The sequence below is a fragment of the Seriola aureovittata genome, chromosome 20 (genome assembly GCF_021018895.1).
Source record: "Seriola aureovittata isolate HTS-2021-v1 ecotype China chromosome 20, ASM2101889v1, whole genome shotgun sequence".
Classification (NCBI taxonomy): domain Eukaryota; kingdom Metazoa; phylum Chordata; class Actinopteri; order Carangiformes; family Carangidae; genus Seriola; species Seriola aureovittata.
The window spans coordinates 21,971,290-21,999,284 of NC_079383.1; the positions used below are offsets into that span (position 1 = coordinate 21,971,290).

Genomic DNA, 27,995 nt, shown 5'->3' on the forward strand with positions numbered 1-27,995 from the left:
TAAATAAGTATAAATAGCTGTTTGAGTTGCACTGGTGGAATGTAAATACCTTTAGTCAAATACTGTATTTAAATTTGAGGTACTTGAGCTGTAATTGACTCACTTTGTACTTATACTCTACTGCATAAAATACACCCCATACATAGAAGTACAGTGGAAACGAATAAGTCGATTGACATCAAATTAATTGATAATCGATTACGTCATTTTTCATGAAAACATTAAAAAGTTCCAGCTTTTCAAATTGCGGTTTTTCCTTTTAATATTTTTTTAAATACATTTTTAACTGTGCAGTTTGCATGTCTCTGCTTTGAGTAGCCTGCCTACTTTTAATTTTTAACACTATAAATTTCAGATCATAAACCTAATTATATACTTTACTTCAATGAAAAACTGAGTGTTTTACCGTGTAATATTTGCACTTTAGGTTAAATAAAGGATCTGAAAACTCCCTAGAAGAGTTCAAATGTAATTTTTTGTAGGTTTTATTCCTCCGCCAAGCTGTATAGTTCTTTGGCAGCGGTATACCTGGTTGCTAGGCAACGCATAACGGCGTGAGTGGTGATTTTCTGCGCATTAATATTTAAATTAGCCAAATGTGAGGCGGTTGCAGATTTTGTATTTGTTAAAAAGCAACGAAAAAAAAAAAAAATAGACTTACGCACGACGAAAGATTAATTTAATTCAATCCTCCATAAGTGTATTTTTCTTTTTAAAATACAATATTTCAATTTTTTTATGATATATTCAACAGTATTTAAATTTTTTGAGGTAGGACCAACCGTTAATTCTCTTTCAAAATTCAAAAAAAAACGGCTACGATATTGGGAGTGATGGAGGTTTAACTGACAACAACGAAGATAAAAACGATGAAAGCTATGCGCTATAGGCTCTCCCTCCCTCCCTCCGTCTCTCTACCATAAGCTCCCAGTATTTCTCCTTTCCACCCGTCTTTTCCTGAGTCATTGTGCTGCACAGCACCGCCGGTCTCCCGAGGGGGGTTTTAACGGTTTTGTGGCGCCTGTCAGGTCGCGGGAAAAAGAAACGACCGTTAAGATGACTGAAGTGGCCGCGAGCCGCCCCGACATGACAGGTGAGGAAAAATGCAGTTATTCCCAATAAATTGAACGGGGTTTTCAATTTAGTTGCACACAGATGCTAACACTAAATCTGTAAGGAAATGGGACTGAGTTAAGTTCCTAAAATACAATGAATTTCCCCTTAAAGACCCTGTTAGATGTCTCAGGTTAATGCTGTGCTTTGTATTTGATGTGTTATGTTTTTAAGGATGATGTCAGCATAATTGATTAAGGTAGGGTTTCATTCATGGAGATTGTTGGGTGTATGGGGATCATTGGTTTTTAAATATTGGCATAAATGGGTTTTTTTTTAATGTAGGAAAATTTACATATATGAATCTGCAACACATACAAGAATATAAAATATATTGCTGCATTTTATATATAGTCTGAATAATACAAAAATACGTGATGTCTTTCATGGCATTTATAATATACAGTATATTCTAAACAAAAATGTGTTGGCATGTATTTCAAAATATATGTATTTTTCCTTATAGATGCTCTTTTTTAATACCCTGCATTAAATATTCTCATTCACACATTCCCCTACATCCCTGCTCACTGACTGACAGGCTGACTGCTGCTGCATGTTCCTCTACTGATGCAGCATCTTATAATCAGCATGATGGTCGTACATGTCATGTACCTCAGCTGAAAGGAGGAAGTCAAATCCTTAAAAACATGTGATTCAGCTGGTTTATGTCTTTTTTGTTTCTTGCCTGTGATGTAATTTTGACTGAAGATGAAGCTAAGCAGAACCCATGGGACACTTCAGGACTTAGCTCAGATTTGCATATATTTGCACATCTACTGGCTGTATGTGTGTGTGTGTGTGTGTGTGTGTGTGTGATGATGAGCTTTTTTTAGATTTCTCTGGTGTTGGCGTGAAGTCGTCGCAGTTGGTCGATAGATTTTCTCGGGCTGCTTTTATGTCAGATTGACAGATTGAGAAATAAAAACATTGCAGGAGAAGGGCTGAGGGTTATGCTCAGGGGTCCTACACTGACACCTGACCCTAAATGTGACATGATGACTGACAGGAGATTTATTGCATTTGGACGCCATGACAAGTGTGTGTGTGATTGACGAGATGCAGGAGTCACGTTCATCACTCTCCAGCTTTATCTTTTTAGCTGTATTTGCCTCTCAGTGGGACGTTGCATGAATCTTGTCTGACTCTTCTCTCCAAAAAAACGCAGCGCTGGCCCCCCCTCCTGCGCCGCTGCACACCAGTAGGAATGCGTCACCTGCCCGATCGCCATCCAATCACAACAGCCCTCCAGGTAAACTTCTAATCAGGTTGCATTCTTTGATTTTCTGACATTAGCTTCACAATCCAGATCAGAACAAAAACAAAATAAGACGAAATGCAGATGAATAAAATCACCCAGCTGCAAGTACAAGCAGTGTTTGAATTACACTCTTAGTTTTTAGTTGTTTCTGTGTTTTTATATTTTACATTCGGAGTGATAAATGAACTAATCGCTTAATCCTTCCTTCACCTGTCTGAAGGCTCCCGGCGGCACTTAGCAAAAGAGCGACGGGAGGACAGAGAGAAGACACAAGGTTTGAGTAGCTCTACAGCTGGTGGGGCTCGATGGGGTCCGTCCTGCTCGTCTGTCCCTGGCACACACACAAACACAGCGTGGACGAGCTGCTGCTGAAATATAGTGGGAAATACAAATGGATTAATATTTACCTCAGGAAAAAGAGTTATTTTAGTATATGATCTTACTCAAAGTAAAAACACTCATTGTGAAGAAGGCGAGTTGGAATATTGACAATAATAATGATTGTTTTTATTATGGATTAATCTGTTGGTTATGTTCTGGTTGTGTTTGTGAGACACAGAGAACAGGTTCGAAGTGGAGAAGAGTTTGTTTATTGTGAGTTCTCTGGTCGTTTGGTTCTGGGTTTGGACCGGTTCAGGCGGAGAGAGGTTCAGGCAGCATCACAGGTGACTGGACCAGGAGCGATGGTTGAGACTGAGCAGGCTGTGTACAGGATGTTGAGCTGGTGTTTGCAGGTGAACCGGTGACCTGGGTGAGGCAGGATACAGGACAGGACAAGGGTCGTCTGAAGCCACATGGGTAAACGGATGCACCGGCGTGTAGTGGCGTGTAGAGCCGGTCTTTATATCCTGCAGAGTCAGGAACACATGTGCAGGTGGAATGGCAGGAAGTAGCCAAAAGGCCACGCCCAGAAAACCCACACACACAAACACAGAGGGAAACAAACAAGAAACACAAGGGAAACAAAGGAAGCTGGTGACAGTTCTCAAATAATCAATAAGATGTCCGGTCTATTAAAGGTCAGAAAACGGTTTAAAAAAATGCCGATCGGAATTTCCTAAATCCCAAGATGACGTCTTCAAATGTCATGTTTTATTGGACCAACAGTCCAAAACACAAAGATATTCAGTTCAACATCATAGAAGACTGAAGAAACCAGCAGATATTCACAGTTCAGAAGCTGAAACCTCTGAATGTTGTTTGTTAGATTATCAAAAATAATCAGTTAGTCACTGAAGTGTCTCTGGGCAGAATTGATTTAAATAAAAAAAAGGAAAGAACAAAAGACAGAAAAAGGTCAAAAACAAAAACAGGAGAGAGGAAAAGAGAGAAATTTCTCTTGGTAATCTCTAAAGCTGATTGTGTCGTTGAGCTGTTTTGCAGCCGAGTGCAAAGATGACATTTTGGAGATACAAGGCTTTTACATTCAGAGCCGCAGCTATAATTGAGGACTCCAAGGTCATTTGGGGGTTTAAAGGAAGGATCCACAATTTTTCATGTCTGTCTTGAAACAAAAGCTCGAAGCCCATTACGACCCTGAAGCAGTCGTTACCTCCTGGGACCATCTCCTCTTCTGACCATTAAAAGACGTTACCTCCTCAAAACACAACCTCCCAAAGTCCTCCCCTCGTGTGCATCACTGTGTGTGTGTGTGTGTGTGTGTGTGTGTGTGCGTGCGCAGAGCTGTCGGACGTGCTGCGGGATAAGCAGCTTCGGGCGCAGCAGCAGCTGGAGCGCTCCGCTAAGGAGCGAGGGAGGAAGATGGAGGAGCAGAGGAGGAAGGAGCAGCAGCGCAGGGCGGCGGCCGAAGAGAAGAGGCGGCAGAAGCAAGAGGCAGAAAAGGTCAGAGGTCACAGCACACTAATGATGCTTTCACTGCTCATTAGAAGAGGTGGGAGAACAGAAAGACATTTTGTTGTTGGGGTCGTGACATGACATCCACCTTAACACCTTGTCAGAAGTTTGTAAACTACGGACGTGGATCCTTGTATCTTCGCTGTATTAAAGGTTCATTTGTAGATCGGTTTATTGACATTAACAGTTACATTAACTTATCCAAGTTAAAATGTATAAAATTAACAAAATTATGATTTAAATCAGGCACGAAGAAAGAAGTCAACAAAGATCTGACCAAGTATTAATACTGAACCCTGTTTGTCAAAGTTTCCACATCCAGTCCAAAGATCTTGTTAACATTTTACTTGATGAAGTCAAATTAATTGTGTTAGAGTGAATATACAGTGTATATATATATATATATATATATATATATATATATGAGTATTTAGATATGTATGTGGCAGACAGCTGGTCGGAGCATGATGTGAATGTTTTTGTCCAGTCGGATCTCAGGTGATATGGTTAAAAATAATATCAAAATATTAAATAACACACAATAATATTAATGTTTTATTATATTTATATGTGTCCCACAACAATAAACTATTACAAATTGACATAACATTATTCAAATAGATGATCTGTGCAATGAACCAGTAAATCAGCAACGTCAACTACTTATTCAGTCAATTTTCAAAAGACCATTTGTTTATAATAATTCATTTAGACGACATCATTTTGTGAAACAGTCACATAATGTGATCATAGCATCAAGATTCAGTTCATCTGGAGGTCGAGACAACAACACTGTGTCTACTTCCCCTTCATCTGGACTCTCCATCACTCTGTCGTTCACGTTCACGAACTCTGACTCAGAAACAAGGTCTGAGGATGAAACTGTGATGAAAGACATCAGACACCCGTGATCCTTCACCCTCTCACCGTTTCTCTCTCTCTGCTCTCCACCACTGAATTCATTGAGTCGATCCATAACCAGCTGCTGTTAGGCTGAACCGGAGTTTAAAGGAAATAGCAAGTAATTAATGCAGAAGCTCTAATGACTTTCTGTCAGCTGACCAATTGTGTGCGTTCGAGTGAAACGTGAAAAGTTCGGGCGGTTTTCTGCATTAGACTCGCTGCAGAGGGAATTATTCAAGGGTCCTAACGACGTACTTTTACGTCTCAGAGGTTTTGTGCCAATATTCAGTGTGAGCTCCTCGTCCTGGTCGGTCAGCTGATCTGTATATGTATATATATGTGTGTGTGTGTGTGTGTGTGTGTGTGTAAAGGTCGCAGGTTGTGGCTGTACAGAAAAGCTGATTAAAGCGTGATGTGTGAGTTATTGAATAAAAACAAACAGCGTCTGCTCAGCTTCACTGCTGCAGCAGCTTCACACATGAACAAGACTCCTCACTTTGTTCATTGCTGTGTGTGAGTCATGAGTGGGCGTCACGTGACTCATATTATTCTGATCTGTTTTTAGCGTCCAGCATGAATTATCTGCTGCGATTGTGCAACAGCCCCGTCAGAGCATAAATTATTAGCGCCTGTTCAAACGCTGAGCAGCACACGAAGGGTTAACGAGCCCCGAGTCAGTGACAGTCGTGTCCACGGGGGGGGCTCACCGTTCACCTCTCAGAGGGGATTGGAGGAGAAGAGGGGGGGGGGTCTCTATTGATTTAAAGCCTGTGTTTGCATGCTAACAGCCCCCTCCCCTCCACACACTCATATGCATAATGTAATGACATAATGATCGGTCAGTCTCACAGGGAGATGACATCACTGTATCATGTGCTGATTACTGGAACAGACAGTCGATGCTCGCAGCGCTGTGACAAGAACATATTTCTCCTGTGAGAAGAAAAAAATCTGCAGAATCAATGTGACCCAGATTATATAGAAGAACACACACAAGACTTAATATAGGATTTAAATCTGATGTTGATTTAGTCTTTTATTATAGATATTTACTGAACTAAACTTTAGTTACAGTTAGGGCTGCAACTTCTTAATGATCGTTTTTATTGTTTTGATTCCTCTTCCTCAGTTTTCAGTTTAGCTTTAAATGGTTTAGTGTTTCACCTCGGCTTTTAGAATATTTGGATTTGAACATTTGGATTTTTACCTTGAACGTTTTATTTGAATGTTTTTTCTTTGTGGAACTTATTTGCTTGTTCATGTCGTGTCAAACCCCCAAAATATTCATTTCAAAGTGAGAGATATCAAAGAAAAATTCTTCCAAACTGTTTGACTTTGTTGCTTGATAAATGATTTAAACAATGATCCCACTTCCAAAATTATTGCAGTTCAATATTCGATCAATATATAATAGCAGTTCTGTCTCTGTTTGCAGGAGACAGTCTGTAGTTTATGACTGTCCAGTGCACCAGGACTATTGCATATGCAGTTGTTTTCATTTTTATCTGATCAATATTTAATGGATTAATCAGTTAATTTTTTTGTCCACCAGAATTTGTGGGAGCCCAAGGTGACAGCCAACAGTCACAGCTTTTACATTTTTATTAAAATTGTTGCTAATATATTTTTTGTACTAATATATATAAGTAATCAATGAAGTGACTAATCGTTTCAGCTGAACATTGTTGCTTTGTGATTATTTTACCTCAAAATAACTAAATTTACAGCAGCTTTTTTCAAATTCAAAACCTTTTCTATACGACTGAAGTCGCACGAACAAAATGAATCGGCGGAGGATCATGTTTGAAAAGCTCCTTGTTCTTGGGAGATCGGTTCAGGATCGTCACGGCGGTCCTGGATCAGTTTGTGTCTTTGGTGCTGGTCGTCTCGGTCGTTCACCTGTTCTCTGTTTAAAGTGTCAGTCAGTGTGATGCTCGTCGTGTTTTTCATCTCGACAGAGAGGCTCATTTAACATTTTGATAAAGCGTTGCAGATGTAAATTAATCCATTACGACTCACTCCAGAACATTTGCTGCTAATTAATGTTGATTAATGCACATGCCCCTGATAAATAAAACAAATGCAGGTTTAATAATGGAGGAACTGTGTAAAACTGCAAACTGTTAATAAAGACAGGTTCTATTAGCTTTAACACCCCTTGTGGGACATGCTATTGTATAATTATTATACTATATATATATATACTATATTCCAGGCTGCATTACTGTGAGATCTGTCAGATTCTCCTACAGTCCTGAAGATGCAGCGAATGAGTCATGGCTGCAGTCTGCTCCTCCGTCCTGCTCTTCCCTCTGTTGTAGTTCCACTTTGATCTCTATCTACAGTACGTCTATACCTCCGTCCACCTCTCTCCTCCTCTCTGATGCCTCCCTCTCTCCCTTTAAATCCCTCTTCCCCTCGACTCTCCTCCCTCCTGCAGTCAGTGCGTGACTGTGCATGCACCTTCAGCAAACCCCCCACAATGCTGAGGTGGGGCCTTTCCATCCCTTATAAATAAACAGCACTGTGGAGCAGTGTATCAGCTTTATATTGGGCCATTACTGTGTATGCAGCTGCTGTCTGCTCACTGACACCCCCACATTAATAGTCACTGATTGAAAAACCAGTATGAGAGGAAGAAGGTGGAAGATAGACACAGCAAAAGAGAAAGAGTCGTCTCTTTATTTCTTTTTCTGGCCCTGCAACAACAAACTAATGTCTGCATGTGATCATAGGCACCAATCAGCAGAGAGAAGAAATATTAAACCAATAATAAATAAACAATCTAAACAATATACAATACAATAAACACAACACTAAATATACTTAAATATCTCCATAAAAATCAAGGCCTTAATCAATTACCTTAAAGAACTAATGTACAAATGAGACATCCAGAGGAAGACAACTGTACCCGTGTATTTTTATAATGTATGAGCCCGTATTTATTTAAAGTGCTTTTTATTTCTAACCATCCACTGGATTTCTTGCTGCTGGATTTTTAACTGGATTTTCACGCCACACCCAGATTACAGCAGAGGAGAGTCACTCGGTGATGAGATGTTTATTCACAAAGCCTTCATCAGTATCACAGCTGTGCAGTACAGATGTCTGGATAATTGTGATTCCTTTAAAGGTAACTGGTGTCGTACGCAGCAGGGCGATGAGATATTTACATAGTAATCAATCAATATCCGCTACTGAAACAAAGAAGAAGGTGGAGACTGATCGGTATAATAAAACATAATACAGAGTATCTGCAGCTCTTTAAAAACCTTAAAAATCCTTTAATTAAGTTTCAATGATTTCATCTCCAAAGGTGTTGACTCTTGTCTCCTGCCCGCTGTAGCTGGTGTTGTGTTTGTGATTGTCAGCTGTCAGAGGTCACTCACCTGTAAACTAAAGGTGGTGATGGTTGTGACGGTGCTCTGTGCTGCAGGAGTCACTATAGTGAAAGAAGCTTTAGGAAAGTGTTGATTTTAAAAACGTAAATGAACTTAAAGCAGCTGTAATCGATATATTTATCACCCTGAAGCTCCTCTCTGCTTTACAGAGTTTCAGCTCGTTGTTTATCTGTGTATCAGAGCAGCTGCTGAACATAGTGGAGCATTTAGCAGCTAAAGAGCCAGATGTTTCCCTCTGGAGCTGGTGGAGACCAAACACAGAGAGAAAAGAAAGAGCGGGAACACTGGACTGAGATTCATCATGTGACACAAACATGACTCCATATAAATGATCATGTTGCTGTGTAACTGTTGGATGAGTAATTGGATCAATGATATGACATCACCTTTCTATCATACTTTATACTTTAACTGGTCTGATCGTGAAACAGGTTTTAAATTTCATCCCATATGTTATTAAAAAGGCTTCACATTTAATTTGGTAAACCTGCAGAAACCCTGTAATAACCCATGAAATCCCTTTGATTATCTGATATTAATATATATCTGAATAATAGATTAGACACTGTGTCGTCACCAGATCTGACAATAGCTCACTGTGTCTTCCTTATAAAAGCATAATGACAAGATGGACTTCTACAGCCCTGAAAGACTTTTAAGATCTTTGTTCATTAAACAGTAAAAACCCAAATTTAAAGGCAGAAATTGCAGAAAGGATTATTTATGGATCAGGCATGTTGTTTTTGCTCTTTATCATTATTGTGTATTAGCAGAGTAAGATCAAGACACAGCCTAGTGTCCACTCAGCTGACAGTTTATTAGATACACATATCTAAAACTAATCAAGTCTTACTCAGCAGCCCTGTGATGAATCTGCTGTTGAACTCTCCTGCATGTTTCTCATGCTTAGTCAACCCTCGCTGATATAAAGGGCGTAGTTCATACAAAAAAATATGCAAAAGGTTTTTCTTACACACTGAAAGATTTTATTATGTGTCACATATATTGTTTTAGTGTTTTTTTGTGATTTCTGTGTATTTTTTATGAAATTACAGCTTGTAAACAGGAAGGAGGCAGAGGAGGGTCGAAAGAGTGAAGGAGACTGGAGATAAAGCAAATGCAACCAGTATCAATATCCAGTCCACCCACTCCGTCTGTGTGTGTGTGTGTGTGTGTGTGTGTATGTGTGTGTGTGTGTGTGTACGTGGGGGAGGTGACTGGTTGCATTTTGTCCCCTCCTGTAAAGTGCTCTGTGAAATAGACTCAGACATTAGAGAGAGAGAGAGAGAGAGGGAGATCGAGGTATAGAGAAAGCGAGAGAGAGAGAGAGAGGAAGGGTGGGGTGAACAACTGTGAGGTAGGAGAGAGAGAGAGAGGGAATCAGTGCTACCTAGAGGGAGCGGCAGACGGAGAGAGCGAGAGAGAGAGAGAGAGAGCTGCTGTATAATGTATCACTGAGTGACAGACGAGCGAGCGATCGAGCGCTGGTGACCGCCAGCAGACGAGCGCGAATAGGACGGAGGGGTGAGGCTGCTGCGGATGTATGCGGTAACCATGGCGCAGCTGTCTCCGAGCGCATCGCCAGGCGTCCGTCGCCGTAGCGATGGCTCAGTGAGAGAGTGTCTGTTCTTCCCTGTTTCTGAACGCAACGAGCAGGAGAGGCTGGAGGCCCTGGTTCGCCGGAGAGGTGGGGGCGCAGAGACAAGAGGAGGAGGTGGAGGAGGAGGAGGCGGAGGAGGAGGAGGAGGAGGAGGAGGAGGTGGAGGGGATCACCTGGATAACAGACCCAAACGATGGACATGGGGAGGACCGCCTGACGGAGCGGAGGGTGAGTATGATGGGAGGTGGTTTTGTTGATGAGATGATGGAGAAAGAAGGAGAATGATTGTGATGATGTCAGCGGAGGGTTGGTTTGAGATGTAGAACGGGGGAGAACAAACGGGTGGATACTGATGATGGGGGCTGGGAGTGGAGGAAAAGAGAGGAGAGGTGTTTGGCGAGGAGGTCTGGAGGTCAGGGGGAGAAGGAAGAGGGGGATGGTGGGATGTGATGAAAGGGAAGGGACGACAAAGCAGAAGAGGGCGGCTGCGGAAAAAGAGCAGATGAAGTGAGGATGAAGAGGGAGATGAGATGAAGTGATGGAGCGAAAGAAAAGAGAAGGGCAGTGGATGGAAAAGGGTGTGGAGGCTGCAATGCAGGAGCCGCTGAGCGCTTTGTCTCTGAGGCTCATCAGAGACGCTCTGTTTGTTGACAGTGACGAACGCTTCACGGAGAGATCACACACACTCAAGTTGTGTTTATAAACTGCTGCTGGTTTTGGCTTGTAAATGTGCTACAGGTCTGTGTGTGTGTGTGTGTGTGTGTGTGTGTGTGTGTGTGTGTGTGTGTTTATATGTGTGTGTCACTGCTCTGTTGTTTTATTTCCGCGATGGGAGACAGGTCTAATTCCCAGAAGAACAGGAGTTACACATCTAACCTTGAACGCAACAAGGCCGACGCAGACGAAGTGCGACATGAGGCAGTTTACGGTGCCAGCATCCATCTCGGTTTTTTTCCGCCTCTTTCTTTTTCTGCCGTGTCACATCCCCCCCGTCTTTTCCGAGATATTTCTGCCGTCATGTCGGCCAGCAGGAGGCCAAGAACGCCACCAGCCAGGCTCCAGATCCTGTGGTGCATTCATAACGCCATCAATTATTCACAGTACCCATCAGCCTCGCCGTTCTGGCACTGACCTGGGATCAGGGTCCACCCAGCAGCTCGTCTGGCTCCGGCTCGGCTGACTGGCAGGGAGGCTGCTCTGGGATCTGTCGGGGCCCAGCACAACGCTCACTGCAGCAGAAACAGCAGCATCTCATCTTACAGCTCCACTCGATTAAAGGACAGAGACTCACCGAAGACGCAGAGTGTGTGTGTGTGTGTGTGTGTTTCATGCTGCGTGTTTCTCCCTGTTACTGAGGGAGTCCACTGTGAAATCTGCTTTTTCTCAGTTTCATTCTAACAAGACACTCAGTCCGTCATGGCGGCGGCCGTTTGTTTTTCTGATCCAGAAATACATCACAACAGACTCTCGCATGGCCACGAGCTTTAGGGTCTGAAGGACTGAAAGAAATATGGAGGCAATCGATCAGCCAATCATAATCTGACCTTCCCGGCTATAAATCAACCAGCTATAACAGGGCAGACATTACAAACTCATGCTGTGCAGCCAAACTTTGGTCAAACACACAAAACTTAGAAATAAAAGTTTCCAAAGATGGTAAAAACATCAGGATCCATTTCTTTGTGGAGATGTGTTTAAAATGATTCTGAACACATCTGGAATATTTCTCTTGTTTGAATATTTAACATTATAAAGCTTCAACAAAGAGCTGGAATAAGATCTAATACAAAATATATGAAACTTTAGATGGAATCAGAGTTTTTATCCGAGTTTTCTAACCATGAAATGAAGGGTGAATAAATTGAATTGTGTTTTTAAGTCCATGTCAGTGACCCGTAGATGTCAGATTAAAAACATGCATTACCTTTACAATATTTTTATTACTGTAAATTAACAAACTGTGTATTTGCTTCCAGGCCTTTATTTGAATCAGAGCAGGTGTTTGTGTTTATTTTAAGCTCGCAGCATGAAGCTTTCTGATGTCGACCAGCCAGTCTGAATATCTCATCAGCTGCTGGATGATGGAGATGCTCATGGTGACGTGTGTCGTACTTCGTTCACACATTCATGTTCTTTGTGAATGTTGCTGATCCTCAGGTCAAAAGTTCAGTTTGTAGTTAATCCGTCCAACAGTTTGGTTTTTCTTTACAATGAGCTGGAAGACTTTCACGCTGATGAACTTTCCTCTTCTGGAGAAAATGGCCTCTGATTGTTGCTAGCTGGCCGATCACAGAGTGAACGGTTGGACACAGTCTCACTAATCTGACATCAGAAAGGTGTGTGTGTGGGGGGAGGGGTTTCTGAAGCTATGCAACCATGCAACAAGCAGCTGTGATTGAGTGTCCTAATCCCTTTTTACTTGTCATTGTCAGTCGACTACCTACAGTGTTCTCACGATGTAAGGGACTTTAACGCAGGGCGGTAAACGTTCATTTTGAAGGAAGCTCTGGTTCGCTCACAGCTGAATGACGCTTCCCTCTGTTCAGCCTTGTGAAAGCTGTTGCTGCTCGGCTTCATGTTGCATCTATAATCTTGTTTAATCCATCTGAAGGTTTCGATGCGACGCTTCCTGCGTGTGTGGATGGAGGCCGGTTGTTGTTCCCAGTGTGTCTTTCCCGTGTGTTTCGACGAGTGTCATGTGTCGGTGCATCCGAGCGTGTGTGAGTGTGTAACCGCTTTGCTTTTCTCCGCTCTGCTTCACCTGCTGCCCAGGTAACCCTAAGACCCCGCCCTGCCATGCCATTGGCTCCGCTCAGCCCAATGAGCCCCCCGCTGCTTCCAGTGCCGGCCAATCCCGTAACGGTACAGATCACATGACTCTCTGTGTGCCACGCCCACGCCGCTTCCCCGCCACCACCCCTGCTGTCTCACCTGCAGCTGCTCCGTGTCTGCATGTCTGTGGACGTGTCTGTGCTGTCTCACCGGCTGTAACGTCGTCCTGCAGTGCAGTGTTGGACGCTTCACCATGAACATACATGTCTTTACGTAGAGATGCGTCATCAGCGTGTCTGGATAACTGTAGTTCGCACAAGTTTCAAAATGTGAGCTACAAACTGCGCCTCTCTGTGGTCGAACAAATCCATAGAGCGACATCCAGCACTGGAGATGAGCCGACGCCCCAAACGGAGATAAAACGAACAACGAGATTATTTATTTTTAGATTTATTGTCTAGGTAGAAATTCATTTAGCTGTTTCCAGGCTTCTTATTTTCTGCACAGTCTGGTTCAGGAAATGCTGCAAACCCTCCAGTGAACACATTAATGCTGCTCGGAAATATCTTTGCAGAACCCGCTGGGAAAATCTGCAGCCGAATCTCAAGGTGTTTGATGCAGGAACATGTTTTTCTTTTCTTCTATCGTTGCCTCAATCACCCAGAGGAACATGTGGTTTGAGTTACTGAAAATAATTTTAAATTCAAGCCTGAATCTCTGCCGTTTATAATAATAATAATAATAATAATAATAAGGATAATAATAACTTAGATTTTTATAGCGCCTTTCAAGCCGCTTTTATAACCCGAACCCGACACACTGTTCAGTACATGAGCAGCATGTTGTCGTCTGCACGAACACTGCTGACTTGATTATAAATTTATGCTGCAGAAGATTTAAAATAACTTCATGGACCTTGGTTTTCCCGTGTGATTATCAGCTGCGTGATATTTACATATTACAGCCAATTACTGTTCAGATTTTTACTAGTGTGACCTTCTTTAGTAACTTTGATTCACAATGAAAACAACTGCACATCCCGTCCCACAGAGAGAAATCACATCTCTGCTTGATTTTATTTAATGGAGACGCCACATGTGTAAAGATATGATTATTATTATAGACATATTTACTGAAATGATTATAATGAAGCTTCAAGACAAAAATATCTCATAGCACAAGAAGCTTAATACCCTCTGCAAAAACTACTCCTTACTTCACTTTAAGTTCCCATCTTTAGCATTTACAAACATTACTGATTATAATAAACTAATAATAACTATAAGGATATTTGAAATGTATAGTAACATTTAAAATTCACCTGAAAACATTATATTTTATGTGTTTTACTGGATTATCTGTTTCTACAGCAGAATCCACTAATGTCCCACCAGGAGGAGTTATAGTTATAAACACTTATATCTGCTTATAACTGCATTACAGTGTGTTATAAACCATTCATAAAACATTTATATGCTGCTTATAAACGCAACATAAAACCATGAAGTTGAAGTAAAAGAAATAACAGAGAGGAAAAGACAAAGAACTGCGACTTCCAGCACCGACTGTCTTCAGACTATCTGTGTTTCTCTGTCTGGATTTGTGGGTGTGTAACAGAAAGAGCCCGTTTTCATCTGCAGTTCACGGTTCATATTCCCACTCATGTTCTCCTTTGTGGCTAATGAGTGTCACACACACTCACACACATGCACACACACATACATGCTCCCCCACCCCCAGCATTATCACAACAAAGGGCTGCTCCACTTCCTGTCTTCCTGGCCCAGAGCCGTGTTTAGCGATGCATACATATCGTTCTCAGCAGGGAGCCCAGTCCATAAAACGCCCAGCTTCTCTACACACACACACACACACACACACACACACACACCCACACACACACCCACACACACCCACACACACACCCACACACACCATACATCATACCAGACCGTACCAGACATCCACCCTGTAGCTATCTGTGAAACTTATTAGACCCCACCTCCGCACAGGCAAGTGCAATCAGATCGAAACACACACACAAACACACACACACACACACACACACACACACACCATCCACCAGACATTTCCAATCATCCCTGTCCAATATTACAGATGCAGCCAGAGTAGACCCCCCCCCCCGCACTGAACTGAACCAGCTCACACCCTGAGGGGAATTAAACAAAAACTCACATTTTTTTATTGTATTTTAAGGTTCTTACTTCTTCACCAGACTGTGGAGAAACATAAGAGCATCGGTTTGTAATATCACACGTCTCCGTCTTTGTGGAGCGGCCTGCAGTAAGAGCGCAGGGCGGATGCAGAGAGGATGATTAGAGAGGAAGAGGAGCTGACGCCGGGTCAGCGGGACGACAGAGTCTCACTCTGCCTCACTTTCAGCTCGGACTCTGTCTGTTGATCAACGACCATAAAACAAACTAACAACATTTAAAAGAAATAGATTCATGTCAAATATATCAAATCAATCTTAAATTAGAATATGTGCAAACCAATGAGAAGATTTTTCAAATTAGTGCAGCATGTGAACACAGTTTATGTTTTAGGGCAAAAGTGAAAGTAATTTCACATCTGTAATTAATTTGCAAAAAAAAGTTTGTTTTAAGTTTCTTTAATTAAATTTCTCCATGTGAAAAATAGTTAAATCCATTAAAAAACATTATATTTCTTCATCTTTTATTTACTGTATTTATTTCTTTAGTTTTTTTAGTTTATTAAATGGATAAAACAAATTAATGAACATTGTGTAAATGTAATGATAATGTGTTTTTTATCGGTACAGGTTTCTCTTAGTCACTCTAAAAAGAGTTTAGAATTAAAACAGTTTTTGACATATGATATAAGCATTAAATGCAGTAATAGAAAAGTATTTTTAACGTGTTTCATGTCTCCTCCAGACTTTAGCTGTCTATTATCTTCTCTCGTCACGGTGCCTTCAGGTGCTGTAGGAAACATTAGCATCAGCTGCATCTCTGTATCATCCCCCTCCATGTCATGATGAAGCAGGTTGCAGACGAGGCTGCGCTCTCTGTTCTGCTGCTTCATTTCTGTCTTGCATCACCAAGGTTAATTCATTCAGCGGCCTGCATGGCTCATCGATCGGCGGGATTATTTTCTGTGCGAGCTGGCAGTTTTGTGTTTGTCGTGTGATGGGTGTTTGTTTTGGGGATCAGGACGTTTATTGAACGTATTCGTGACATTGCCATCATCAGTCAGTACAGCAGCTGCAGCGAGTCTGTGCTGCTCTCTCTGGGTCTGTGTTGCTCATTTCTGATTTTGTTTTATATATTTTTTTTTTTTATTAGTTGTTGATTTCCTGTCTCCACCCGCCATGGACCCGCCAATCAACAAGCAGCTCTCCAACTCTTCAGCCGCCCTCCACTCACCAGAGAGAGGTGAGAAAGATTCAATTCATTCAATGAAACTATAGATTTTTAGATGCAGAGAGAGATTCATGTCTGATTCTGCAGCATGATGAGAACCTGTAGCTGCTCGAAAGGTAAATGCCAAGAAAGCTGCTCCAGTGTAAAGGTGTGTGTCCATGTGTAGTGTGATTATAGATCAGCTCTAGCTTCTATATTAATACTGTGAAAGTATCAAAGCCTCAGTCCACAGAGAAATGCACACAGCCTGTATTCAGAAACTGAGCCTTAAAACCAGCCGTCAGGACTTCTGGAACTTTGTGATGTCACAACAAAGCAGTCACCAAGCCCCGCCCACCTGGACCCACCATCCAAACCTTGCAGGATTTGGTTTCTCTGAGTGTTTTTACCTGAAATCTGCTATATTTTTATTGGCTCACTCAGAAAACAGTCAGCCAATCAGAGGAGAGGCTCAGAGCCTCCTCTCTTCTGATTGGCTCACCAACCTGTTGTTACTAGAGCTGCAGAGAGAAGCCTGAGAGAGGAGATGTAAAACTACACTGAGATGGTTTTTATATCTTCTTCTGGATCAACACTTCAAATAAAACACAGAAGAAGAAAATATGGATCTTTGAATGATCTGTAGAAGTGATTAAACAACACGAGTGATCAAGGTTCACATCATGCTGATAGTAAAACTATGACTGAACTGTAAGTAATGCAGAGAAGGAGGTAGTTATCTCTGTCCTGAGTGGTGCCTGCAGCGCCCCCCCCCCCCCCCCCCGCACTGAACTGAACCAGCTCACACCCTGAGGGGAATTAAACAAAAACTCACATTTTTTTATTGTATTTTAAGGTTCTTACTTCTTCACCAGACTGTGGAGAAACATAAGAGCATCGGTTTGTAATATCACACGTCTCCGTCTTTGTGGAGCGGCCTGCAGTAAGAGCGCAGGGCGGATGCAGAGAGGATGATTAGAGAGGAAGAGGAGCTGACGCCGGGTCAGCGGGACGACAGAGTCTCACTCTGCCTCACTTTCAGCTCGGACTCTGTCTGTTGATCAACGACCATAAAACAAACTAACAACATTTAAAAGAAATAGATTCATGTCAAATATATCAAATCAATCTTAAATTAGAAAATGTGCAAACCAATGAGAAGATTGAGGATTACTTGTCATCTTTCAAATTAGTGCAGCATGTGAACACAGTTTATGTTTTAGGGCAAAAGTGAAAGTAATTTCACATCTGTAATTAATTTGTAAGAAACAGTTTTTTTTAAGTTTCTTTAATTAAATTTCTCCACCTGAAAAATAGTTAAATCCATTAAAAAACATTATATTTCTTCATCTTTTATTTACTGTATTTATTTCTTTAGTTTTTTTAGTTTATTAAATGGATAAAACAAATTAATGAACATTGTGTAAATGTAATGATAATGTGTTTTTTATCGGTACAGGTTTCTCTTAGTCACTCTAAAAAGAGTTTAGAATTAAACAGTTTTTGACATATGATATAAGCATTAAATGCAGTAATAGAAAAGTATTTTTAACGTGTTTCATGTCTCCTCCAGACTTTAGCTGTCTATTATCTTCTCTCGTCACGGTGCCTTCAGGTGCTGTAGGAAACATTAGCATCAGCTGCATCTCTGTATCATCCCCCTCCATGTCATGATGAAGCAGGTTGCAGACGAGGCTGCGCTCTCTGTTCTGCTGCTTCATTTCTGTCTTGCATCACCAAGGTTAATTCATTCAGCGGCCTGCATGGCTCATCGATCGGCGGGATTATTTTCTGTGCGAGCTGGCAGTTTTGTGTTTGTCGTGTGATGGGTGTTTGTTTTGGGGATCAGGACGTTTATTGAACGTATTCGTGACATTGCCATCATCAGTCAGTACAGCAGCTGCAGCGAGTCTGTGCTGCTCTCTCTGGGTCTGTGTTGCTCATTTCTGATTTTTTGTTTTATATTTTTTTTATTTTTATTAGTTGTTGATTTCCTGTCTCCACCCGCCATGGACCCGCCAATCAACAAGCAGCTCTCCAATTCTTCAGCCGCCCTCCACTCACCAGAGAGAGGTGAGAAAGATTCAATTCATTCAATGAAACTATAGATTTTTAGATGCAGAGAGAGATTCATGTCTGATTCTGCAGCATGATGAGAACCTGTAGCTGCTCGAAAGGTAAATGCCAAGAAAGCTCCTCCAGTGTAAAGGTGTGTGTCCATGTGTAGTGTGATTATAGATCAGCTCTAGCTTCTATATTAATACTGTGAAAGTATCAAAGCCTCAGTCCACAGAGAAATGCACACAGCCTGTATTCAGAAACTGAGCCTTAAAACCAGCCGTCAGGACTTCTGGAACTTTGTGATGTCACAACGAAGCAGTCACCAAGCCCCGCCCACCTGGACCCACCATCCAAACCTTGCAGGATTTGGTTTCTCTGAGTGTTTTTACCTGAAATCGGCTGTATTTTTATTGGATCACTCAGAAAACAGTCAGCCAATCAGAGGAGAGGCTCAGAGCCTCCTCTCTTCTGATTGGCTCACCAACCTGTTGTTACTAGAGCTGCAGAGAGAAGCCTGAGAGAGGAGATGTAAAACTACATTGAGATGGTTTTTATATCTTCTGATGGATCGACACTTCAAATAAAACACAGAAGAAGAAAATATGGATCTTTGAATGATCTGTAGAAGTGATTAAACAACACGAGTGATCAAGGTTCACATCATGCTGATTGTAAAACTATGACTGAACTGTAAGTAATGCAGAGAAGGAGGTAGTTATCTCTGTCCTGAGTGGTGCCTGCAGCGCCCCCCCCCCCCCCCCCCGGCTGCAGGAGCCTCGGAGAGGAAACAGGGCGGAGCCTAACGAGTCTGAGCTCCTCTCCTCAGTCTTCTGTGGGTTTTTGGAGGCTGGAAAATAAGAAGAAACTGTTCAGAGAGATTTCAGTTAGAAAGTCAGAGACGATAAAAGTGTGTGTGTGTGTGTGTGGGGGGGGGGGGGGGGGTCGTGTAATCCCCACTCCCAGTGGAAATTATACTGTTGCCTAGGCAGGATTAGGTAAAGGCATACTGAACATAATGGAGTGAATCCAGACAGAAGGATGGCTAAATGTGAAAGTAGGTTCAAAATCTCAATACGAGTCATTTATAGAAAATGTTTGAACACTGAACAAAATATTTTTAACTTTAACTGAACTTGATAAAAAGATCTTCACTCACCGGATTTTCTGATTTCTCTGTGTCAATCATCGGTGTCTACGTTTGTGTTTTTGTGTGGATTTTTCAATCCATCTGTGTGTGTGTGTTCGTGTGTGTGTGTTCGTGTGTGTGTGTGTTGGTTTGTGACGCATCAGTGTCTTTTGTGTCCCATCGAACAGCTTCCCCCAGCAACCACAGACCATACAGAAGTTCCTCCAACCGCAGGAGCATCGCTGGGTTCCCCGAGGAGGCGTCCAGAGCCAAAACACCCACGGTCAGACCTCACACACACACACACACACACACACACACACACACACACACACACACACACACACACACACACACACACACACACACACACAAACAAACAAGAGTTCATTATGTCAGACTCTTATGTAGCTCACAGGCTTGTCAGTGTTTTCAGGAGTTATACTCATGTTTAAAAATTCATGTCGTATTGAGCGAGTGAGTCAGAAAGTCATTCTCAGCTGTATGTTTCTATACAGTCAGTAATACTGATAATGGCGGCTTCTTTCCTGAACACAGCTGTTCACAGTGCTGGTGGAAACACTAAGTGAAGCTTCTTGTCTGGTGAGACTCTCCTCAGGTCGTTCTGGATGAAGTTCTGGGCTCTGACCTCTGACCTCCAGCAGGTGGATTTTCTTTGTTCATATCATTATTAATATTAATTAATGGATTCATGTGATTCGCAGGGGGAGACTCCAAACACACCGGTTCGCAGCTCTTCCTTCAGGGCCAACAGCAAAGGCCCGGCCACACCAAAAAGGTATGAAACACACACACACACACACACACACACACACACACACACACACACACACACACACACACCTGGATTACAGTCCAGATGATCTGATGCTGTCGTGGGTTTTTTAGGGTGAAGTCGACCAGGAGTCGTGCCCAGTCTCCCTGCTCTCCGGGACAGTACCCGCCCTCCCCGCTCAGGCAGAGAGCCACCACCCCCGGCACCGACGACAGGGGTCACTCTGAGGTCAAAGGTCACGGCACCCTGGAGAGGAAATCGACCAAATCTGAAGCTTCAGAGAAGAAGATCCCCAAATCCACCAGCAGAGAACTGACCGCAGGTAAAGGCGCCGGGCGTCATGCGTGACTTTGTTTTTGATGACATCAGTGTCGGTGTCAGACAGAATCAACCCTCCCTCGTCTCCTCGCACAGAGTCTCCAGGCACGCCCACGGGCAGGAGCGTCGGCGGGACGACGGACGCCGAGGAAGCGTCCAGGCTGCTGGCAGAGAGACGACGTCTGGCCCGAATACAGAAGGAGCAGGAGGAGAGACAACGGCAGGAGGAGGAGAGGTGTGTGGTCGTCTACATACGTGATTCTTAAAGGATAATTCCAACCTTTTCAACAGGAACTACTGCAGAGGGATGTTTTAGTTTGATCGATTAAACTGTGTTTTATTCATTTACAATTCGATCAATGTTTTTGTTTTGTCGATGCTTCAGTGGAAAATATTATTTTTTTGACAAACTGAACAATAAATATTGATTAGACCTAGTTTCACCCATCATTGCCCATCACAGCGATCAATAATGTCCAGTCAGTTGTGTTAGTACTTTTTTGTTCTGGATTCAGCTTCAGTTCTAACAAACACGACTCGTCTTTAATGATGTTTCAGAGAATAATCACAGAAAAGAAACGACGGGATCCAGATGATAGAAATGTGCGATTATTGTTTCTCGTGCTCCTTCAGGCTGCGGGCGGAGGAGGAGCAGCGGAGGCAGCAGGAGGCGAGGGAGCGACAGGAGAAAGCTGCACAGCTGGCCGAGGAGGAGAGAGTGAGGAGGGAGGAGGAGAGGAGGAGCAAGGAGGAGGAGGAGAGACGACAGAAGGAGCAGAGATGGAAGGACATGCACGATCAGCTGGACAGAGAGGTCACCGTCTGTTTTACTGTGTTTATCTAGAAAATATCCCAGAATCCTTCAGTGTGAGTTGAACTTCAGGTAACAGCTGAAGTCTTTTAGCCTGAGATTCTGTTTCACTGTCCCTGCTGGTTTTCAGTGATATCTTTAACACTCTGAGCGGTTTGATGGAGATACGGGTGATAAATTATAATCTACGTGGTTTTAAAGTGAAGTTCAGAGACAGAAAAGGTGAATAACTGGATGTTCCTGATGTTTTTCAGAGGGAGGAGGCGTTCCTGCGAGCCCAGAAAGAGGCTGAGAGGAAGAGACAGGAGAGAGAGCTGCTGCACATCCAGGAGGAGCAGGAGCGACTGCAGAGGAAGAAGGTAGCACAGATATATTCATATATACATATATATGTATATATATATATGTATATATGTATTTACCCAGTATATATGGTATGTATATGTTTCAGAATAAAGGACAAACATTAAGCAATAGTACTACCACTTATAATAGATCATACAAACAGCAGTTGGCAAAACAATCCCACCACAAGCTCCATTTAGTTGCTGTTCTAGACCTTTTTATCATATCACATGGTCTTCATCAGCACACTGATTCTGTCCAGTTGTCATGAAGAGAAACCCAGATGAAATATTTTTGTCATCCAGCGATGGAATGTAAATTTGAACATTTACAATGTTCTGAGAACCGAGAAAACTCTATCTGCTGAGGAAGATCATAAAATCTGACCAAAAGCTCCAGAAATCTTACTAAATGGAGATTTCTTATTTTTGTTTGAGCCGTGTTTCGTGTGTTTGAACAGAGAATCGAGGAGATTATGAAAAGAACAAGGAAAAGTGAAGTGGAGCCTCCATCTGGTGCCTCAGGTGAATGTTAGATATGTCCTACCTCCAATGCACACACACACACGCACACACACGCACACACACACACACACACACACACACACACACACACACACACACACACACACACACACACACACACACACACACACACACACGCACACACACACACACACACACGCACACACACACACACACACGCACACACACACACACACACACACACACACACACACACACACACACACACACACACACACACACAACACACACACACACACACACACACACGCACACGCACACACACACACACGCACACACACACACACACACACACACACACACACGCACACACACACACACACACACACACACACACACACACACTTCTGAACTCATGCCCTCATCTTCCTGATGGCTTCATTATCTGCAGCAGCAGAATTTATTTGCTCTTTTATTTTGTTTGTTCTTTTACTTGTTTGTTGTTTGTTGTTTGTTTTCTCCTCTTCATTTTTCTTTCTTCATGTTTTTTACTGTAAAATGTTTTTGTTTCTCCAACATGATGATGTTTTGGTGAAACTGAGCTGAGCTGCAGCTGCAGTGTGACTCAGCAGTGTTAGACAGGCAGGGGGACAGTGCCTCCTGCTGGTTGTTGGCAGTAACACCATCACCTACATCAGCTCAGCTCAGGTGAAACACACTAATCTCTGCAGTGTCACACACCGAGTTTCAGCATCTGCCAAACAGACGATCAGGACAGAAATGTCTCCGCAAACAGTGAACACCATGTTTACTCACGTCACCTGAACACACGGCGGAAGAGCGTCTCACACTTTATTTTCTATTAACTGGAACATTAAAGCAGAAATGTAAAGTCTTCTCAGCCTGAGGGACGTGAAGACTGAGAAACTCCAGGGTGTAACTGTCGTTTGTCTCACTGACAACAACAAAACAACAAAAAGAAAAACAACACTTAAGTTAAAAAATAGATATATTCCTCAGAGAAGCGCGTTTCTGACATCACTGTGTTTTCGCAGCGTCTGACCTGAGAGCCGAAGCTCCGGTCGCTCTGGAGGAGGACACCTCGACTCCGGCTGAAGCCCCCGTCATCATGCTGGGACCCCTGGAGAATAAGAGCTGTGTGGACGAGCTGTCTGACGGAGTCCAGTCCATGGACGTCAGGTAGGTCCACATGACTCTCAGGTGTTTTCAGCTCCGTGTGACTGTGACACTGAAGAGCTTAACGCTCAGTTTCACATCGATCTTTAAAAACATAACATGAATTTAAACGTTGACTCAGCATGTTTGTCGGATGCAAAGAATCACTCGCAGTTTCTTTTTCATACATGTCTCTGCTTCATTTTAGTGTCTGCCACGTCTCGTCTGCACTGAAGTGACTCGCCACATACCAGTCAGCCTTTGTGCATCTCATTGTCTTCCCATGTTAATTCTGCTCATCCAGTGTTTAGTGTCGAGTGTCTCGACTGAAGGAGCAACGATTCATTTATATGTCATTGTTCAGATTAGTGCTGCAGCCGATGATCAATCCATTTCCATTTGTTTCTGATTATTGATGAATTGTTTGGTCTCACAAAAGCCAGAAATTAGTTAAAAATGCTCCTTACAATTTACAAAAAATTGCTTTTTGTCTGATCAGCAGAGTCTGAATTATTGATTTACTATCAGATAAGACAAAGAACAACAGCAGGTTGTTATAATTGAAGAAGCTGGAATGAAGGAATGTTAATTGGTTTAACTGATAATCAAATGAATTACTTATTAACTTTTTGTTTATTTATCCGACTTATCATTTTCGCCCTCGTTCCAACACAGAGGCTTCGTTCTTCCAGATCTGACCTAGTCACATGTTCACAGCTAAACCTAAAGACGAACCTCAAGTGGCTGAATATTGCTTTAATGCTGCAGCTGTGTTTTGAAAAGTGCTAATAAATAAATATTGTGTCTCTGTCATCATTGTTCCTTTAAGCTCTCCATCTGTCTCCATCAGTCCTGTGTCCAGGGAGGAGCAGGCGAGCGCTCAGGAGTTTTCACCCGTCACCGAGGTAACGGACGGCTGCCCTCTGGAGCACCTGATGGACCTCGACGCCCAGGGGCAAGGACAGCGACAGGGTGCAGAAACGCCCCCTTACCCAAAGTTGCAGGCCGGCAGCGGGGTCGGCGACCTCAACAAGAACCTGCTGATTCAGGCGTACAGCGCCGCCTCTGAATCCTCCCAGCTCATCCACAGCGTCGGCCCGAGCAAGCTGGACGTCCAGTAGCCAGGTAGAGACAGAACGACCGGTGGTAAAGAGCGGTTTCCAAGACAGGGAGGCTCTACTGAAAGATGCTGTCAAGTTGCATTGTGGGAGTTGTAGGATGCAGTGTTTTTGAAGCTTGACCCACATCAGGAGTCAAGATATCTCAGTCTCTAGATCAATACAACAGAATAGTTCAGTGAAATTTACACCTGACGCTGAACCACAGCAGCATTTCATTATTACACTTTGTTTTTGTTCTTATAAGGATTAAAATGGACTTTAACAAACAAAACATAACACCTGGAACAAACCAGATTAATATCAAAGCTGGAGCGGTTTATTCCAGTAGTCGTGATGTGAAGCTGCCGTCAGAATATTATGCACAAAATGAAAATAGTGAAACTGAGCTGCAGGAATCTGATGGTGTTTAATGTCTAAAGAGGCAGGGAGATGGACTTTGAACAGATTTCTGCTTTGTCTTCTTTTTCTCGTTCAGGGCTTTTTCAGGAGCTGGTTCAGTAGAAACAGGAGCCAGGACAAACAGACCACGAGACCATCACCATCAACAACAACAACAACAACAACAACAACAACAACAACAACAACAACAACAACAACAACAACAACAACAATCATCTCCACAAGGAACAACAGCTGAACACCTGATTTCTCATCTGTATTACCAAACCACACACACACACACACACACACACACACACACTCACACACACACACACACACACACACACACACACACACACACACACACCTGTCACGCTTCTGGCAACATTTACAGGCAGCAGTGCAAATGGGCAATTTTGACTCTTAGAAACAGAGTTTGATAAAATCCTGCAAATAATGTGAAACATATTTAAGACATGATTGTCATAAGAGGAATTCTTGGAGTCTTGCATGTTTGTCCTTTGAACAGAAGAAGTTTAGGAGGTAAAATGACTGTAAACTTAAGTTCATGGTCAGGTTTATTTAAATAAAACTTGTAGGTATGAGGTGGGGTAGTTCGAGGTCAGTGTCAGCTAATATCTGTACACATTAACCTGCTTTTCATTTACAGATTACACGTGGTTTTGCATTTAAGACATCTCACAAAAGCTGCTGACGTTGGCCTTGATCTCAGTCCTCTGAAGGTGTAGAGACGTGCAGTACGTCTCCTCGACACCTGTTCCTCTCCGAGCCAACATTGCCCAGCTGCACTGCCGCCAAATATCACTCGAGTATCATCCGCTTTAATCTCTCACCCCTGCTTTTGTAAAACTCTGTAAATAGATGTGACTGGGTGGAGGAGTCTGTCGTGGGAGGGACGGGCAGCGGCTCTGTAGCAGTTTATCTGGAGGGACGCCGTAAAACAGACGCTGTTGTGTGAATCCTGTGTAGCATCTTCAGTGAGGACTAGCTAGTCGAGCTGTTTTATGGTTGTAGCTTTGTACTTGAACAGTGTGGGAGTTTCTCTCTTTCTCGTCAGTGTTTCTGATGGTTACTGTGTGTTTATCCCACCGCTCGCCTGCTCTTCTGCTGACAGCGACTCCTGCTTCTATAAAACCCGGTCTGCTGTAGATTTCCTGTCATCCTGATGCTGGAGAAAACTATCACATATAACCCCACTGTCGCTCCCTAACACGTAGAGCCTATAGCTTCGGTTTCTCTGCCGCTCGTCACTTAACTGATGGACGTTTTGTGGACTAGCAACGATCCACAGCAACGATATGAAGAAAAGTTGGAGGGAAAAGGGTAAAAAACAAAACAAAATGTCCTGTATTTTTATCTGCAGGTCAGGAAAATATTGACACAGTGTGTTGTGTATTTGTCTGGCACTGACTGTAACCATGCAAGCTGCAGTTTATAGTACTTAACAGTAGTTGTGTGTTTCACTGCTCTGAAGACGCTTACATCTCCACCTCAGCTCATTCCCCCAACTGAAATATACCTCACCGATTCAGAACAGACTCTGGTGTTAAACAGCGTTCACCACCTCGCAGCTCATCACCTCTGAGGCCTTAAACCTCCGTGCAGTTAGCATCTTCCCTCTGTGCGTCACCCTGGGGCTGTTTCATCCAGCATGTGCACCTCTCGCTGTTTAAAGGCCGTTCTCCACTAAGAGGACCGGGAACTAGAGAAACGATTCTGTGAAAGGAAGGTTGGATCAACATTTGAACAAAACATGCAAATCCCCCTCCGACCCTCAGGGGCCCCAAACGCCCCACATTCACTGTGTGGATGATCAGGACCATAACCAGGATTTTAAAAATGCTGATGTCATAGTCTACATCTCCCCGGCAGAACCCCACCCACCTATGAAAATTTAAACCAACCGTTTAGCATCAAATCCTGTTGTATTTATTCAACTGTTGCATTATGGTCTGGCGCCAGTTGTTCATTCTGGTGGAGAACACTAGATTCTTTTTCAACAGCCTCCAACTGAACTCTCTACAAACTTAAGAAGTATTTAAGAAAAAACACATTTTATTCATTCTGCAGTGCCACTTTTGTACATTTGATTTCACTATATTTTGGTCAGGTGCCAGGTTTGCTTCTCTGGGGTAAAATACTTACCAATTAGTTTTTTTAATTTCATCTGTTGAGGTTTTTTTTTGGGCCTAAAAACAGTCAAAATATATTAGAATCAGCCTTAAAAATGCGACCTGTGTAGTATGTGTGTAACTGTAGAATGTAAATCCTTCAAAATGTCCAGAAATCATACTTGACCTCTGTGTCCTCAACAGCAACAGCTTTAATTTAGTTCACGTTGTGGTCATCTGGTTCATATTCCCATGTAAAACAGCAAAGACAGATGGTGATGGTGAAAGTTTGGTCTTTTTTTTTTTAGGGGGCAAACAAACCTAAATTAGATCCGGGTTCAAATAGAGTTCTTGAAAAACTTTCCTGTTGTGGAAAAGTTTCACACTGAAGGAAAAAAGTGTTTCCCCCGTCACTGCTGCAGCCTTCGGCTCGTTGTTTTACGTTTTCCCGCTCCTGTCGGCTTCCCTCTCTCCATGTTAGCTCATCATTCCTCCAGATTCTGCTGAAACTCATTGTAAGAGGGTCTCCTGGGTCCCCTTGTATATGACATAAAAATAAAGGACATAATGTTTATCCTAATATTACTTAAACTCTGTGACACTGCAGCTTGGTGGAATATATCATTGTAGATGTGGTGCATGGATAACTGCTGAAAAAGAACAATAAACTTCATCAAGCCATTTGTGTCCGTGAGCTGGATAAATAAACAAATGTATAATAACGGGAAACAGACGCCGGTGACAGATTGAAGTGAAATAATAAAGATTCAGTCTGTATGAGATGTTTAGTCTTTGACATTCATAATAAGTGACGTATGAAATGACAAATCTAGTGTAGGGCTTGATGAAGCCACTTATTTCTCATTATATCTCACTGTGTATTGACTTTATGCTGCACTGAAATTAAAACTGATCTGCAAAAATTGAAGTGAATAATGAATTTTTGCTTGCAC

At 42.6% G+C, this 27,995-nt stretch overlaps 1 protein-coding gene across 7 annotated transcripts; it reads left to right on the plus strand.

Annotated features, from left to right (window-relative positions):
• The first annotated feature begins 659 nt into the window (after nt 1–659).
• On the plus strand, nt 660–27,970 carry map7d2b (MAP7 domain containing 2b). Of its 7 annotated transcripts, XR_008826120.1 has the most exons (18): nt 661–1,093; nt 2,282–2,365; nt 2,595–2,648; nt 4,056–4,216; nt 10,192–10,363; nt 12,908–12,997; nt 16,234–16,323; nt 19,642–19,760; nt 20,203–20,276; nt 20,387–20,595; nt 20,688–20,826; nt 21,225–21,405; nt 21,657–21,761; nt 22,208–22,271; nt 23,288–23,432; nt 24,238–24,533; nt 25,005–25,071; nt 25,105–27,970. XR_008826120.1 is itself a non-coding variant. In XM_056364413.1 (17 exons), the coding sequence occupies exons 1-16, from the start codon at nt 1,057–1,059 to the stop codon at nt 24,527–24,529; spliced, it is 1,992 nt and encodes a 663-aa protein (XP_056220388.1). In that variant the 5' UTR covers nt 660–1,056; the 3' UTR covers nt 24,530–24,533; nt 25,005–27,970. The 7 variants fall into 7 exon arrangements, 6 of the variants coding, with proteins under 6 accessions (XP_056220388.1, XP_056220386.1, XP_056220389.1 ...); XM_056364413.1 differs by having other exon boundaries at nt 660–1,093; nt 19,666–19,760; nt 25,005–27,970; XM_056364411.1 differs by having other exon boundaries at nt 25,005–27,970.
• Nucleotides 27,971–27,995: the final 25 nt, after the last annotated feature.

Excerpts from the sequence above, each read along its gene's own strand:
- map7d2b (XM_056364411.1), top strand. The coding sequence starts at position 1,057 with ATGACTGAAGTGGCCGCGAGCCGCCCCGACATGACAG. Across the intron at positions 10,364-12,907 it reads ACCGCCTGACGGAGCGGAGG|GTAACCCTAAGACCCCGCCC; the intron begins GTGAGTATGATG and ends CCTGCTGCCCAG. Across the intron at positions 21,406-21,656 it reads ACGATCAGCTGGACAGAGAG|AGGGAGGAGGCGTTCCTGCG; the intron begins GTCACCGTCTGT and ends GATGTTTTTCAG.